Source organism: Xenopus laevis, chromosome 1S, assembly GCF_017654675.1.
Source record: "Xenopus laevis strain J_2021 chromosome 1S, Xenopus_laevis_v10.1, whole genome shotgun sequence".
NCBI lineage: Eukaryota > Metazoa > Chordata > Amphibia > Anura > Pipidae > Xenopus > Xenopus laevis.
Window position 1 is genome coordinate 21,834,708 of NC_054372.1, and position 16,072 is coordinate 21,850,779.

The 16,072-nt window shown below is 39.8% G+C and overlaps 1 protein-coding gene across 1 annotated transcript; it reads left to right on the forward strand.

Moving 5' to 3' along the window:
• The first annotated feature begins 1,614 nt into the window (after positions 1–1,614).
• On the forward strand, positions 1,615–15,442 carry zcchc4.S (zinc finger CCHC-type containing 4 S homeolog). The gene is given in 13 exon segments (NM_001093698.1): positions 1,615–1,856; positions 4,196–4,314; positions 5,661–5,743; positions 7,050–7,325; positions 7,864–7,944; positions 8,676–8,748; positions 8,908–9,055; positions 10,249–10,346; positions 10,447–10,568; positions 12,528–12,603; positions 13,195–13,246; positions 14,764–14,908; positions 14,999–15,442. Coding segments are annotated over 13 exon segments (1,470 nt in total). The 5' UTR covers positions 1,615–1,765; the 3' UTR covers positions 15,105–15,442.
• Positions 15,443–16,072: the final 630 nt, after the last annotated feature.

The following is a 16,072-nucleotide window of genomic DNA, read 5'->3' on the forward strand; positions in this document are numbered from 1 at the left end:
CCCCCTATAAGTTAAAAAAAAACATTGGCGCCAGGGCCCCCCCTTACAAGTTAAAAAAACAATTGGGGCCCCAAAGAATATTTAAAAAAAGGGGCCTGAAGAGTTTTAAAATAATACATTGGTGGCCAGGGGATTAAAAAAACCAAAAAAAAAACCACACACATTGTTGTTCAAAGGAATTGAACTCATGGCTTCAAGACTTCAACTTTGCCTCCTTTCGTGACTTTGGGACTTTTCTTCAGGACTTCAATTTTGGCTGTTTTCGTGACTTTGGGTGTTTTTGCAGCTTCAGGACTTCCATTTCGTCTGTTTTTGTGATTTCCGGTCTTTTGCCGCTTCGGGACTTTGGCTTTGGCTATTTTCGTAGCTTCGGGTCTTTTCGCCGTTTCCAGACTCTAATTTCATCTGTTTCTGTGGCTTCGGTCTTTTCGCCACTTCAGGACTTAAATTTTGGCTGTTTTTGTGGCTTCGGTCTTTTCGCCACTTCTGGAGTTCGGCTTTGGCTATTTTCGTAGCTTTGGGTCTTTTCATGGCTTTGGGATTTCGGCTGTTCGGGACTTCGGAAGGAGGCGGCACGGATTCTTCGCTGTCAAGGGGGGCCTGGCTCTTACGAGAAGTTCAGCACTGCCGGGCCCCCCTTCAGGCCTGGGCCCGGTACACTTGTACCCCCCTGATGGCGGCTCTGATCACATGTGCTCTTTATGGGTTCTCTTGGCTGAGACGTCACCCAGGCTGTCCCTCAGTAATCTGGTCAGAGACCAGAGAGACATTGTTCATATTCATAAATGAAAGGCAGGCGCAGACATTCAGCTTTAGTTCTCTACCCAGCCAGATCAATATCACATCCAATCACGTGTCAGAAAGGACATGCACCTTGGGCTGCCACCTTGCCGGTATTATACTGGTCTGGCCGGTAAAAATGATGGCTGATCCCAATGTTATAAATAGGGAAAAAAGATAAATATATTGAAAGGCCAGTATTTTTTTCCAGAAAAGGTGTCAACCCTACATGCAGCACCTAGGACAGACTGTTGTGTGCTGAATTGATAACTGAGTTTAAATGAAAGCATGACGTTCTCAGGGGGCAATTGAACCAGGTGTCAGATGATCTCCCAGTGAGGCCAGTTCTTATCACCCTTTCTTATTTGCACCATGGCCCTATATAACAAGACCTGTAGGTTTAATCGCTATCCCATTTCCCATATGTAAAAGTTTGCCCAGGAACAGTAACCCTTAGCAACCAAAAAGACTAAACAGGTAAATGCTACCTACTGATTGGTTGCTATGGGTTATTGCTCCTAGGCAACCTATATTATTATATAACCCCTAAGCAGCAAAACAATGCACTACAGACAGCACAAGTCTGAGCCACAAAAGAACTCATCACCCGCTAACACAGTTTATAAATTCCAGGTAGTTGACAGTATTGTAAAAACAGCATTTCATGAACATTATTTACACACAAGTCTTTATCATTCCACATTTTACTTAGAACTCTGACTCTCTTAGTGACAACGTCGCGCGCTTTTATGACGTCACACCCAAGCAAATGCGCATGCTTCTTTAAAACATATCTTCATTAAAACAAATTAAAAAAAAAAAAACATCTAAATCCAAATATCTGCGCGAGAGCTAATCAGCCGGACTGCAGGACTTTGTTTCCGATAGGAAGGTGATTATTCTAAGGACTTTGCCCTCATTAAATATGGCGGCTCGCGTTTCGGATGTGGTCACGTGTAGCGCATGATGTTGGCCGATCGCTCTCATGGAGGCAGCAGAGGGAAGCGAGAACTATGATGGCATCCAGGTGTTACTCAGCCGCGAAGTTATCGATACGGCTCCACAGTGCCCACATGGTGAGAGCTGCTGTCACGAGTGGGAGCCCTTCAGTTTAGCGACCTGCTTCATTCATGGCCGCCCCCCCCCCCCCTCTGCCTCCTGCTGTTCCTCAAAGTAGCAGAGAAGTTCAGCCTTGTGCCTGGCACCACTGAGTAGCACCAGCCAAGCATTTCATTCACATGAACTAGTAATGAACCCACAGTGTGTAATTCTAACACGAATGCCCTAGGACCACAATTGTTAACTGTTTACTAATGACAGAAGTGAGGTAGTAGGGCCCTGCAGCCTTTGTGCTACTGTAACTCTCAGCATCCCACTGGCAGCTAAAGTGTCTCTAGGGAATGCCCAGTGTGGAGATTTGCAGTCCTGACGTGTCTGTTCCCCATTACTTTTTCCCTCAGGTCAGTGGCTTAAGTACATGTTACAGGGCACAAAAGCAAATTCATTTTATGGCCCCCAATATATCCAGAGGTTGTCCTTTTTTATTTTACAAACATATGTTGAAATTGCTCATTAATTAGGGCTTCCTGGGGTCCACTATGCCTCCTCTGTACTACTTACTCTCTATTTATGCTTCTGCCTCAGATGAAGAAGGTCCCAGCATTGCTGCTATGCCTGGGGTCCTGTGATCTCTAATGCCAGCCCTACTTGTCCAGAATGCAAAAGGATAAACATATATATTTATAAATAGAAGGATCATAAATAAGAGGTGTTTCTAAACAAATTGTTGTATATTGTCTACCAACCTGGAGCGGTAATCTAGAGGGGCTGCTGTACTAAACGCATAACACTATTTGACTACACATGGACATATACATGATTTTGCTACTATATTTTATATATATATATTTTCATTTATGTACTTAATATATTTAAAAAATAGTTTAATCAACAACTATTGTATAGTCTCTCTTAAAACTGTCCTTTGATTTTATGATGCATTAAGATGTTTTCTATCTTTTGTATTTATGTACTTTTGCATGCCCTTGGTATGTGAATTTTTTTGTAATAGTGTACGTGATCCCTTTAAATTGCAAACAGACTTTGTTTCCTCTCCCCCCTTTTTTCTGATTGGTGTTTGGGCCTTTACTATTGACCCATGTGTGTAAGTGTCCAAGCCTATGACTAAGTGTCCCAGTGACACGAAACGTGTTAGGCGAGAGATGTTTATATAAATACAAATTTTAAATTTTTATCTAATTATTGTTAGTCTGATCTATGTGTGACCTACTAGAGTGCCTTGCACCAACAGTTGTTTGTCTGCATACGGGCTGCTGTACTACTCCATAGATAGTCATTTACTGGGCTGTGAGCCTCAGTGGACTTCAGATGCCCGGCGTGTAATAGTTTTGTTGGTTGCAGCATATGTTAAGGGCTTTATAGCGCTGTGAATCTGTCGCTCTCGCACTCAAAAATGTAATGAGGGCACCCTTCTTTGTCGCCAATGTCCATGGGGCGCAGTTTCAATAGAAATATCCCCTTTGTCAAAATGACCTTTTAGAAAATGACTGATCTGATTATTTATTAACATTGGAATGAGCCTGACTGCCCAGAATGTAACATATTGCACTTGTAAGAAACAGTAATGATTATATATATATATATATATATATATATAAGTCCAGAAAGTACCTGCACTCTATCCCTTCAGGTTTGTGGTGGGTGCTGGGTCAAAGTTATGACATATAATCTTCAAAAATTGATCCGCACTCCAAACAATTCAATCAAAGTGATTTTTATTGAATTATCACTCATGTGTCCAACGTTTCGGCCCACATCCTTGATAAAGGCCCTAATAAAAATCACTTTAATTGAATTGTTTGGAGTGTGGATCAATTTTTGAAGATTATATATATATATATATATATATATATATATATATATATATATATATATATATATATATATATAATGTGTGTTATACAAAAATGAACCACACTCACAGGACTTGTTTAGATGCCAAGAAAAATTGGTATTTATTCTGACGTTTCGGCTCCTATACACGAGCCTTCTTCAGGAAGTAGCTTGTGTATAGGAGCCGAAATGTTGGAATAAATATCAATTTTTCTTTGCATCTAAACAAGTCCCATGAGTGCGGTTCACTGTTGTATAACTTGTATTTTGATATAACCAGCACCCAGGCAGCTGACAGCTTTATTAGTGAGTGCTCCAACCCTACCGAAGAGATATATATATATATATATATATATATATATATATATATATATATATATATATATATATATATATATATATATATATATATATATATATATATACATACACACACACACACGCATAGAGAAATCAGACAGGACACTGCGACTAACTGCTTGTTTCTTGTCCCTCTCCCTAGGTCCCACCCTGCTGTTTGTGAAGGTTTCTCAAGGCAAGGAACAGGGACGTCGTTTTTATGCTTGTTCAGCCTGCCGAGACAGGAAGGACTGTCACTTCTTTCAGTGGGAAGATGAAAAGGTAACAGTGTGGGGACTATTTACTAACTATTATACAAAAACACCACTGGTTTACTGGACATGAAATGGTAGTCCATTCCCATATAAGGAGGGGCTTAAGTGCCTGACAACTCATTGATATTAGACTTGTCATTACTTGATCATGGAGTACTTAAAGGGGAACTAAAGTCTAAAATAGAATAATGCTAGAAATGCTGTATTTTGTATACTAAACATGAACTTACTGCACCACAAGCCTAATAAAACAAATGATTTATGCTTTCAAAGTTGGCCCCAAGGGTTCACCATCTTGTAACATCTTTGCAAGACCATGCACATGCTCAGTGTGGTCTGGGCTGCTGCTTAGGGATCATCATAAATGATCAAAACAGCACAAGTCAAATAATATACAGTAAAACTGATTAATAATCTGAATATGCAGACTGCACGTAGTCCTGTGTTATCATGTAATCTAATGTGGATGTTATAGTTTTTGTATTGTTTGATACAACATTTCTCCAACTCTGCAGAACCAGTGGCTGCAGCAAAATAATCCTCCAAATAGAATCCCAGTTTATATGGCACCATGATCTTTGTCCCTGCCACTAGAGTTGGAAAAATTTAGGGGGATGTAAAGGCAAAAATAAAATCCAATACAAATCCTAACACAGTCATGGACTGCTCTACAGGGAAACAAACAAAGCTGCTTGAGTTCTGCATGGCTGGGAAGTAAGGTGGAGGTTGCCTCCTGTTGTTCGTAAGTATGATTGGTTCCCTGCAGAGCAGTTAGGGACCATCTGACAATTCCTATCTGCAGCAGTCAGAGCAAGTAAAACGAAGGGGGAATTTCACTGCATACAGTCAGGGTTTCTTATAAAACAGTAGACCTTTTTTAATTATATTGGAGATATTTCTTTTCATTTTTTTTCATTAAAGAACGTAAAAATGTGATTTTATTTTTTTGTCACCACATCCCATTTAATCCTCTGTGATTTCTTTCCCAACCGAGCACTACAGTCTATGCCGCACTGTATTGGGTACAATGTATCATTTCTGTTCCTGTTACTTATAAAGCCTTTCAACAAAATAAATGTGTATCCAAACATGTTACTCTAAACAGAATTGGACATAGATATATACAGCATCAAGTTGCACTATTAGGACTATGGGTTTGCAAACAATTCATAAAGGCTGATGACACCCAGCAAAGTTATAGGAGAGGCACTTGCATACAATAATAAACCACACAATTATAAATAGTTGACCGTGTATAAACGTTAGTTAAATATTTTACCAAACATGTGGAACATTTGATTGATCACTTTAACTTCCGGTTCCACTAACAACAGGAGAAATGTTGATTTGCAGGTTTCACAGGCTAGACTTGCGGCTAGAGAAGAATACAACAAAAGCCATCAGCCCCCTATGACGCACGCTGAGTATGCTAGAAGGTAAACTGCTAAACCATTCTTTTACCTGTTGCCCATGATGTATATTATAGTGAGGGGTACCATGGGGTTCTGTCCCTTCAGGTTGCTTTCATTCACTGAATAAATGAAAGGAAGAAAGGAACTATCGTGAATATGAAAATTTAGTATCAGCTTCAACATACTGAAATAAGAAACTTTGTAAATATAGGACCTGTTATCCAGAATTCTTGGGACCTGAGGTTTTCTGGATAATGGATCTTTCTGTAATCTGGATCTACAAACCTTAAGTCTATTAGAAAATCATGTAAACATAAAATAAACCCAATAGGCTGGTTCTGCTTCCAATAAGGATTAATTATATCTTAGTTGGGATCAAGTACAAGCTACTGTTTTATTATTACAGAAAAAAATGAAATCATTTTAAAAAATTATCTGATTATAATGGAGTCTATGGGAGACGGCCTTTCTGTAATTTGGAGCTTTCTAGATAACAGGTTTCTGGATAGCGGATCCCATACCTGTACAACCAATTAAACATTCTGCATCGTTTCTGAAATAATCAAGTTTATCTTCACTATCCCTCTCTCAACATCTGTTTCTCTTCATTCTGTCTTCATGCAGCAGTTGGGTGTCAGATAGTCATTGACAGTTAGATCCAATATATCTTATAGGGGGGCTTCCTTTCCTGGCAGATGTATTAGAGCTCAATCAAATAACTGATTTCAGTACAAACAAAATCTAACAAAACAACTGCATGTAGAGATATATGATGTCTGGTGATTTTAATAGTGAGCTCTAATACATCTTCTAAACAAAAGGAGTCCACCCTATAAGATATATTGGATCTAACTGTCAATGAATATCTGACACCCAACTGCTGCATGAAGACAGAATGAAGAGAAACAGATGCTGAGAGAGGGATAGTGAAGATAAACTTGATTATTTCAGAAACGATGCATAATGTTTAATTGGTTGTACAGGTATGGGATCCGCTATCCAGAAACCCATCTAGAAAGCTCCAAATTACGGAAAGGCCATCTCCCATAGACTCCATTATACCCAGTTAGACCCAACTGCTGCATGAAGACAGAATGAAGAGAAACAGATGCTGGGAGAGTTATAGTGAAGATAAACTTATTATTTTAGAAACAGTACAGAATATTTAATTGATTGTATTTAGAAAGTTTCTTATTTCCGTATGTTGACGCTTATATTAAATTTTCATTTTCACAATAGTTACCTTTTAAAGATGCAAAGTCATTGCATGAATTTTCCTGAATTGTGTCCACATTACTTTTAGGCATAGTAATCATTAGTTCTCCTCTAGTTTTCAGGAATTCACTGCGTTACCACTGGCAAAAAGAAAGTTTTGCTGCGACTGCCAGCAGCTTCTACTGCAGACGAATTGGGAGACCCATTCAAGGCATCGTGTGCTTGGTGACATCTCTTTATCCCAACTTAAAAGACCCAGCCAGTTGTTACATCCCTTGGAGAACAAGAAGGCCAATGCCCAATACCTATTTGCTGACAGAAGCTGTACATTCCTCCTGGATACTATTATTGCTTTAGGATTCAGACGGGTGCTGTGCGTTGGCACTCCCAGGTATGTGCTAGTCTCACATTAAACCTTCATCAATCAGTTTCAGTTAATTATTCAGCAGAACCCAGTCAAAGAAAGTTTTTTTGGATTAATGCCTGTTAGGGTATGCTGGCAATTGTAGTTCCACGAGAGCTTTAGGGAATGAATAGTGATAAGTAAAGCCTAAATTTGTGTCAAAAACCATTCTATCCAATACCAGTGAGGCCATTGTTCTAGTGTTTGTATAGCTTGGTGCAAATCACAATAGTTTTTGTTTAAGATGGAGCAAGAGTGATTCTGTAGAAGGGCCTATGTAATAGACTTTACCACTGGTGATGCCACAGTTTCAGGCATTGGAAGCTTTATAGGGTATTAATTCACTGCTTTCCATTTGCATAGATGTCTAATTATCCGCAGTTTTACACTTGCAGTTTTACAAGTGCAGATAAAACCCTTATTGCTAAACTCATCTCTAGCAACCAATCAACTTACCTATCTGAATTCCCTCTTGTACATTTGCTTTGTAGTATTTTCATGCCTAACGTATTTGCTTACATTTCAGGCTACATGAGCTAATCAAACTACGAGCCTGCAAGGGGACGACACCACCAATAAAGAGCCTTCTGCTAGATATTGATTTTAGGTAAGTAAGTATTTAAGTATGTAGCAACCGGTTTAATGTATCTAATTAACTTGGATCTAGACGAGCCTAGTGAACATTGTTATTGCATTCTGGAATCCTCTAGTGACCAAACAGAGGTATAACCATTTAGCTTAAAGAATTTTTCCAAAGCATGCTTAGAAGTTAAAAAGTTTTTTAACTTATAAGCATGCTTTGGAAAACTTCTTTAAGCTGCCTGACAGGTTTAGACCGTAAACGGACAGTACAGTGTATAAGTGCAAAGCATTAAAATAGAAGCAAAATTAACCCTGGCATTCTCGGGTAAAAATGTTGCAAATATATAATATTTAATATATAATTCTGCTAGTTTGCACAATGCCGAAATTGTCTCAAGTAATTCATGTTCAGTACCAGACACCTAAAAATCTTGATTGAATTCTTTTGAGGTTCTAATCTAATGTGTTCAGGAAATATAATGTGTGTTGTGTCTAGGGATGCACCGAATCCATTATTTGGGCCGAATCCCCCTAATTCTTTGTGAAAGATTCAGCCGAATACCGAACCAAATCCAAATATGCAAATTAGGGATGGGAAAGGAAAACTTCCTTGTTTTGTAACATCACCAAACGAGCGGATCTCTCAGTGTATGGCCGCCTTTAATTGTGTCTATGCTAATTGTGACTATGCAGCTTTATCTTCTCCCATGCAGTGCCAAGGATTCATTTTCTGTAAAATGCGCTTATATTTTGTAGGTATTCTCAGTTTTACAGTGAGGAGGAATTCAGCCATTACAACATGTTCAACCATCATTTCTTTGGCGGTGAGGTATGAGTATGTCCTTATGTCAGCTTTACTATCCTTATTGGTAGGAAGCACAAAATCCTTTAGTTCGGCAGAGAGACTATTAATAACGCTTTGCACTGCGTATGTTTCTTGCTTTGGTCAGTGACATGGAATTAGAACATCAAATCTCATTTATTTCAGGCAGCAAAGTTGGTTTGTCAGAAGTTCCTTCAGGAGGAAGATGGTAATGGTGCTCTCCTAGTGACTGACCCTCCATTCGGTGGGCTGGTAGAACCTTTGGCTTTTAGCTTTAAAAGGTTAAGAGAGATGTGGAAAGATTCTAATCCAGGTAATTCCTATCTGTAATCTTATTGGGGGACACAGGGAATAGCCACCTCCAATGAGACATGACTCTGCCCTTCAGATCACAGTTGGCTACTACCCCTCCCTGTTACTTTGCTTGTGACAAGATGGATTCTCGCTATGTGTGAATGGACAGTTGGCTCCTTTTTTGCTTTGTTGTAACCAGTAGAGGGAAGAGCCATGCATGATTTGGAGGCGTTCTAGCAATATTCCAGGTCATACATTGTACATTGTCCTTCAAGGGAAAGGATTTTTTACTTTTTTGTTAAATATTGCATAATACAGGTACAGGCATGGGAACTGTTATCCAGAATGCTCGGGACCTGGGGTTTTCTGGATAACAGATCTTTCCATAATTTGGATCTTCATATCTTAAGTCTACTATAAAATAGTTTAAACATGAAATAAACCCAATAGGCTGCTTTGCTTCCAATAAGGATTAATTGTATATTAGTTTGGCTCAAGTACAATGTACTGTTTTCTTATTACAGAGTAAAAGGAAATCATTTTTAAATAATTGGATAAAATGGAGACTATGGGAAGACGGCCTTTCCTTAATTTGGAGCTTTCTGGATAACTGGTTTCCGGATAACGGATCCCATACCTGTGCTTTGCTAGGCGTAATTATGCCATGCATCTCCCTGTACAGGTTTGGAGAAAACTGTTATTCCTGCTGAATTTTTCTATTTTAGCTTTTTTTTTTTGATAGATGCTTTTTATATAATTATACATCTGTTTTGTGAGACAACTTCCCCCCCCCCCCCATGCTGCTGTCCAAACCATTTGCTGGCATCTTGTAAGGGGACTATAATGCTATTTTAGGGCTTGGGGAGGAGATACAGAATGTAATGGCAGAAAGAAAAAGAACAGTGGAGTCTTGCACAGCAGAATCAGTAACATCTACATTTACAATTAGAATAAAATTGTACAGTAGCCCTTTTAATTTGGCATTAATCTGCCATTTTTGATAATTTACATGAAATTGGACTTGTGCTTGTGCATTGTCCTACCCTGCAGCCAAAACCATGAACAATACAGTGTTTGGATGGGTTAGTGGAGCCCGAGAGCTACAGTAGTATGTGTGACAGGCTGCTTATACAGCAATCAAATGGCAGTGGTTAATGTTATTTTTAATTCATGTAGAATCACTTACTTATGATGCATTCTTATACCTTTCAGAAAACGCAAACAATTTACCCATATTTTGGATGTTTCCGTACTTTTTTGAATCGCGTATCCTTCAGTGTTTCCCAGACTTCGCTATGCTGGATTATCAGGTACTCGCTCATTCTGATACTGCTCGTTGGACCCCCCGTTATGTAAACTTGGCCCTGTGCTAATATTTAATTGTATTTGAAAACAAATTTCTACTTGTAGGTGGATTACGATAACCATGCCCTGTACAAGCACGGGAAAACTGGAAGGAAACAGTCGCCTGTTCGTATTTTTACGGATCTTCCCTTAGACAAAATTGTCCTCCCAGCAAGTGAAGGCTATAGGTATGGCATCCAGCACACTTAGATCTGGGGTGATCAGATGATTCTAATGTTACATATAACATATTTAAGGGGGTTGACATTTATCAAAGCAAAAAATGGTTGTAATTAACATACATAGAAAGTAATTTACAGGGAAAATTCCTGTTCTACACACCGTAGGTGGTTTAACAATAAACATACCATCTAATGTGTGGGATCACATCTGAATAATAGTGATGCACCCAATCCAGGATTTGGTTCGGGATTCTGCCTTTTTCAGCAGGATTTGGCGATTAGGGGCGGGGAGGGAAATTGCGTGACTTTTTGTCACAAAACAAGTAAGTAAAAAAAAAATGTTTTCCCCTTCCCATCTCTAATTTGCATATGCAAATTAGGATTTGGTTCGGTATTCAGCCGAATCTTTCGTAAAGGATTCAGGGGTTTGGCCGATTCCAAACTAGTGGATTCGGTGCATCCCTTCTGAATGATCAGGCCTAACGGCATATTTGCTACCATAGATTAAGAGACTTCAGTAGGGCTTTATAACCACTGGGCAAAGTTGCAACCAATCAGTGATTAGGTATTGTCAGACAGCTACAGAACAATGAAAGCAAAATGTTCATTGATTGCCGTGGTTTACTACCCCGGTACAGATTTGTCCAGGGTCTTCCAGAGAAGGTGACAGTTGGAGAACATTTGGTAGAATCATGCGGTATCCGAATATTCCTCCCAATACATAACGCTGGACAGCACTGCTCTAAGATACTGGAAGCGTTAGACAAAGGCATAGTTATGAGCCCAGAGCCAATGTGGAGGAAGGGCCATAATATACATTGGTTTGACATGAAGGGTAAACTGATAATTCCGGATTAATTGACTGCAGATAAAAATGTAGAACATGAACTTGTCATTGAGTTGTGTTAGCACAGTCCTGTTGGAATAATTGGCTGTTGCGCCTCCTTTACTCCAAGTGACACTTTATTTTAAAGCTTGTTTGTTATGTTAGTTTGCTGACACATGTCTAGTTTCCAAGATCTCCAATACACAGCAGATGGGACAAAAAAATGTTCATTTAAAGGAGAAGGAAACTCATTTTATACCTGGGGGGGGGGTGCCAAAAGTTAGGCAACCCCCAGTGATTGTATTTACTTACCTGATACCCTGGGCCTTCTTCCAGCATTCACCAAGGAGCGATCGTCTTCCTGCTTCTTCTTTCACCTCACAGCTGTGCATGCGCAGACGAGTGAAAAGCCGAACTGAAATGAAGAAGTTGGCTATTTCGTTCTACTGCGCGTGTGTCTTCCCCGGGAAATTTGAAGCAAGAAGAAGGATCGCTCCCTGGTGCTCGCTGGAAGAACCCCCGGACGATGCAGTTTTCTGCTGATAGGAGCATTGGCCTGGAGTGTCAGGTAAGTAAATACAATCACTTGGGGGTGCCTAACATTTGGCACCCCAAGTATAAAATGACTTTCCTTCTCCTTTAAAGGAGAACTAAATCCCCCATACCAAAAGCCCCCTAAACTTCTTGGCATTGCCCCACTCCCCTCTCTCTCCTGTGCACTGTGCATTAGTGAAAAAATAACCCTTTAAAAAAAATCTGAACCTTAAATGCAGAGCAGCGCAGCAGAGCTCCTGGACACCATCTTCCTCCATTTGTATCCTCTTTTGGTCTCCATGCCGACACGCACAGTTGAAGCTGACTTGGCCCAACTGCACATGCTCCCATAGGCTTTGTGTTGGCGTTGAGAACTGAAGAGGATATGAAGCGGAGGAAGATGGTGACCAGGAGCTCCGTTCTGCTCTGCATTAAAGGCTCAGATTTTTTTAAAGGGGTTATTTTTTCACTAATGCACAGCACACAGGAGGGTGAGGGGAAGTTTAGTTCTCCTTTAAAAGCAAAGGTGACATGATGGTGCTTTCTTGTAAGAATACAAGTTTGACGGTTTGCATCTGCATTATTCTTTGCTGTTATTGCTTCAGGTTCTGCTCAGTGTGTGAGAGATTTGTGTGTTCAGAGAACAAGCACTGTGACATCTGCAATCGCTGCACCTCTAAGGTAACGCACCCCAATTTGGTGTTTCATTTATCTCAGTGAATTCCATGTAAGACGAACATTCCATGCTTTCCCAAAATGTTTCTGTACATACAGTTCGGTTCAGAATAAAGTGTGTTAAAAAAGTGAATAAAGTTAGAAAAGGAAGCCCCCACCCCAAAAGATATATTGGATCTAACTGTCAATGATTATCTGACACCCAACTGCTGCATGAAGAGAGAATGAAGAGAAAACAGATGCTGAGAGAGGGATAGTGAAGATAAACTTGATTATTTCAGAAACAATGCAGAATTTACAAAGTTATTTCCGTGTGATGAAGCTAATATTACATTTTCATTTTCACAATAGTTCCCCTTAAAGCACAACTGGCATAAATGGCCAATCTGCCCAACTAAATCCGACATAAATGGTCTTTACTCTGCAAGTTTATCAGGGTCAGGAACACCCCCTTGTTTTCTTTAAATGTTCCTTATGTCTGTACTGGAACCATTTATTCTCTGTCTTGTATAATTATAAAACTACAACTCTTACACTATGTTGCCTCTGATACAAGGAATAAGGAGCTGTAGTTGATTTTGACTTTTCCACCTATAGGACGGCAGATCGTGGAAGCACTGTTCCCAATGCAAGAAGTGTGTGAAGCCATGTAAGTAGCCATGTTCTGGAGTCTGGTTTGGCATAATGCTCTGCAAAAATGTCTTACATTCACTTCTGAGAACTTTCCAACCAGAAAGTGTGAGTATGGCTGTGTGATTGTGAGCATGCTAGTACTACTGTGTGCATCTATGCCAGTTTGTATATGTGTGTGTTTGTATAAGTGTGAGCGAGCTAGGATCAGCATGTGACAAAGATAGTAATCAATAAGTGATGCCACCAAACTTCTGACTGGTTCTTACCGTGTCTCTATTCCCCCGTGTTTGAAAGTGAGCCAATGAAAATGTGACTAAATGACCAAAATCATAGGCATAAAGCACCCCCATGTTGCGCTAGCAGAGGTGCCCTTTCTTCATGTAACACTTGTTTAAGGTCAAGGAAAGCCTTTAAAGGGATTCTGTCATGATTTTTATGATATATATTTTATTTCTAAATTTCATTGTTTACACTGCAATTCACTCTACAATATAAAATTTCGTTCCTGAACCAACAAGTGTATTTGTTTTAGTTGTAATATTGGTGTGTAGGCGCCATCTCAGGTCATTTTGCCTGGTCATGTGCTTTCAGAAAGAGCCAGCACTGCTTTCTGGCAGGCTGTTGTTTCTCCTACTTAATGTAACTGAATGTGTCTCAGTAGGACCTGGATTTTACTATTGAGTGCTGTTCTTAGATCTACCAGGGAGCTGGTATCTTGTGTTAGGGAGCTGCTATCTGGTTACCATCCCAATATTCTGTTGTTAGGCTTCTGGGTGTGAAAGAGAGGGGGTATCACTTCAACTTACAGTACAGCAGTAAAGAGTGACTGAAGTTTATCAGAGCACAAGTCACATGACTGGGGGCAGCTGGGAAACAATATGTCTAGGCCCCATGTCAGATTTCAAAATTAAATATAAAAAAATCTGTTTGCTCTTTTGAGAATTGGATTTCAGTGCAGAATTCTGCTGGAGCAACACTATTAACTGATTCATTTTGAAAAAAACTTTTTTGTCCATGACAGTATCCCTTTAACAACATTCCTCCTCATCTAACAGAGTGCCCCTGCGTCTACCTAATCGCTGAAGTAATTTTTTTTTTTTTTTTTAAACTCGCCTATCTCCTGTAGCGATGTGTTGAATTTACCGCTCTCTTTCCATATTCGCCTCCATGTTCTGCTCAGTGATGCAATAAAGATGTCGCCCGTGAACTGAATGCGCATGCGCCAAAGCAATTGTGGGGGTGAGCAATGCTTTGTCTGAAATTGCGCTCACCAATTAAATGCACATGCGCTGTCTCCTAGTATGATCTACTGCACAGATGCCGCAGTCTTGGTCTTGCAGCAGGAGCGTAGGATTATGGGAACTCCTATTCTTGGAGTTAGCGTTTTTTTTTTAAAAAAAAATAAACCATTATGATTACACAAACGGCGGGAGAACAGGCTTAAAAGGCAGTATGACACCAGCAGAGGTATGCCTTTTATAAGAATTATATTCTTAATTGCCCTTTCCTTGTCCTTTAATGTTTAATGCTCAGCTTGGAGTCACTGCAGCGCCTGTAATCACTGTGCTCTGCCCGGGCACCCGTGTGGCACTGCTGGGGACGGCTGCTTTCTGTGCGGAGGGAAGGGTCACAAACGCAGGGGCTGCCCCCACCTCTCTGTCTCTGCAGATGGCGAAAGGTGAGTTGCACAGCTTCCTGTATATTTGAAATTTATAGGAGACTGCAGAGATTTTGCATATTTAACTGTTCATTCGACCTATTGTTTAAGGATGAAAAGAAATCTCAAGCAAAGGAGCATTAAAGGAAATATGAAAAAACAACCAACTGCAACAACCAGTAAGAAGAAAAAGAGAAAGAGGAATAATCCCTGCTAACTGCTCTGCCTGTATTTAACATGAGTGTCATTTCCAGACAAACTGCCAGCCAGACATGAATCCCATCATGCTCAGCTAAATTCACTAATTAGGATTAGGTGTCCATCCAAATATTCTTTCTGACAACACAATCTTTGGCTGCCCAACGAAATATCTGTGGAGCCAGGAGGGTGGCCGATTGATGAAAGCGGCTTAGGCCCAGGCTTATACAGTAAGTGTTCCAGGGGTGCCATGTAAAGGTTTCTGCAGGACAATATAACATTGCTTTCGTATGCTAAATAATTTATTTGGAACATTTGTGTACCGATGTGTCAATAAACTTATTTTACTACATTTTATCAAACCTTGATCCTGGGAACAAATCGAATTTAATACTTTGCCACCTAAAACCTGCTGAGTTCAAGTAAAAGTCAATGGCAGAGGTCTAGTGACCTATTTGAAGATGTTAATAGCCTTCCTGACATTTGAGGTTTTTTTTAGTCAAATTCTATTTGAATTTGAGTCGTGTTTTTTGATGTCAGTAATATTCGTTCGAGTTTTAGACATTAGAGTTTTTTCTTAAATAAGATGATATTCGAGTTTCGAGGTCATTCGAGGTAAAAAAAAACAACTCAATAACTCGACCTTTGATGCATCTGCTCCTGTGTGTTAGTTTAGGAACAAAATCCGGGCAAGCAGGGGAGGTTCAGGTTGGTGCGGGTCAGACTGGGGAAGTGCACTTAGTTTCATTATACAGTGAATAAAGTACCCACCCCCTCTTGTAAAATATAAGGATATTATAAGTTACCGAGAAGTTTCATGACCACTTCGGCCTCGTATTTTTATACAGGTCATGGAACTCCGATGTAACTTCTAATATCCTCATATTTTGCAACTGGGGGTACTTTATTTATTATAATACACAAGTTTTAGTGAGTCATGTGACAGAAATGACATCAGAACTCACCGTTTATAACTGATGACATCAG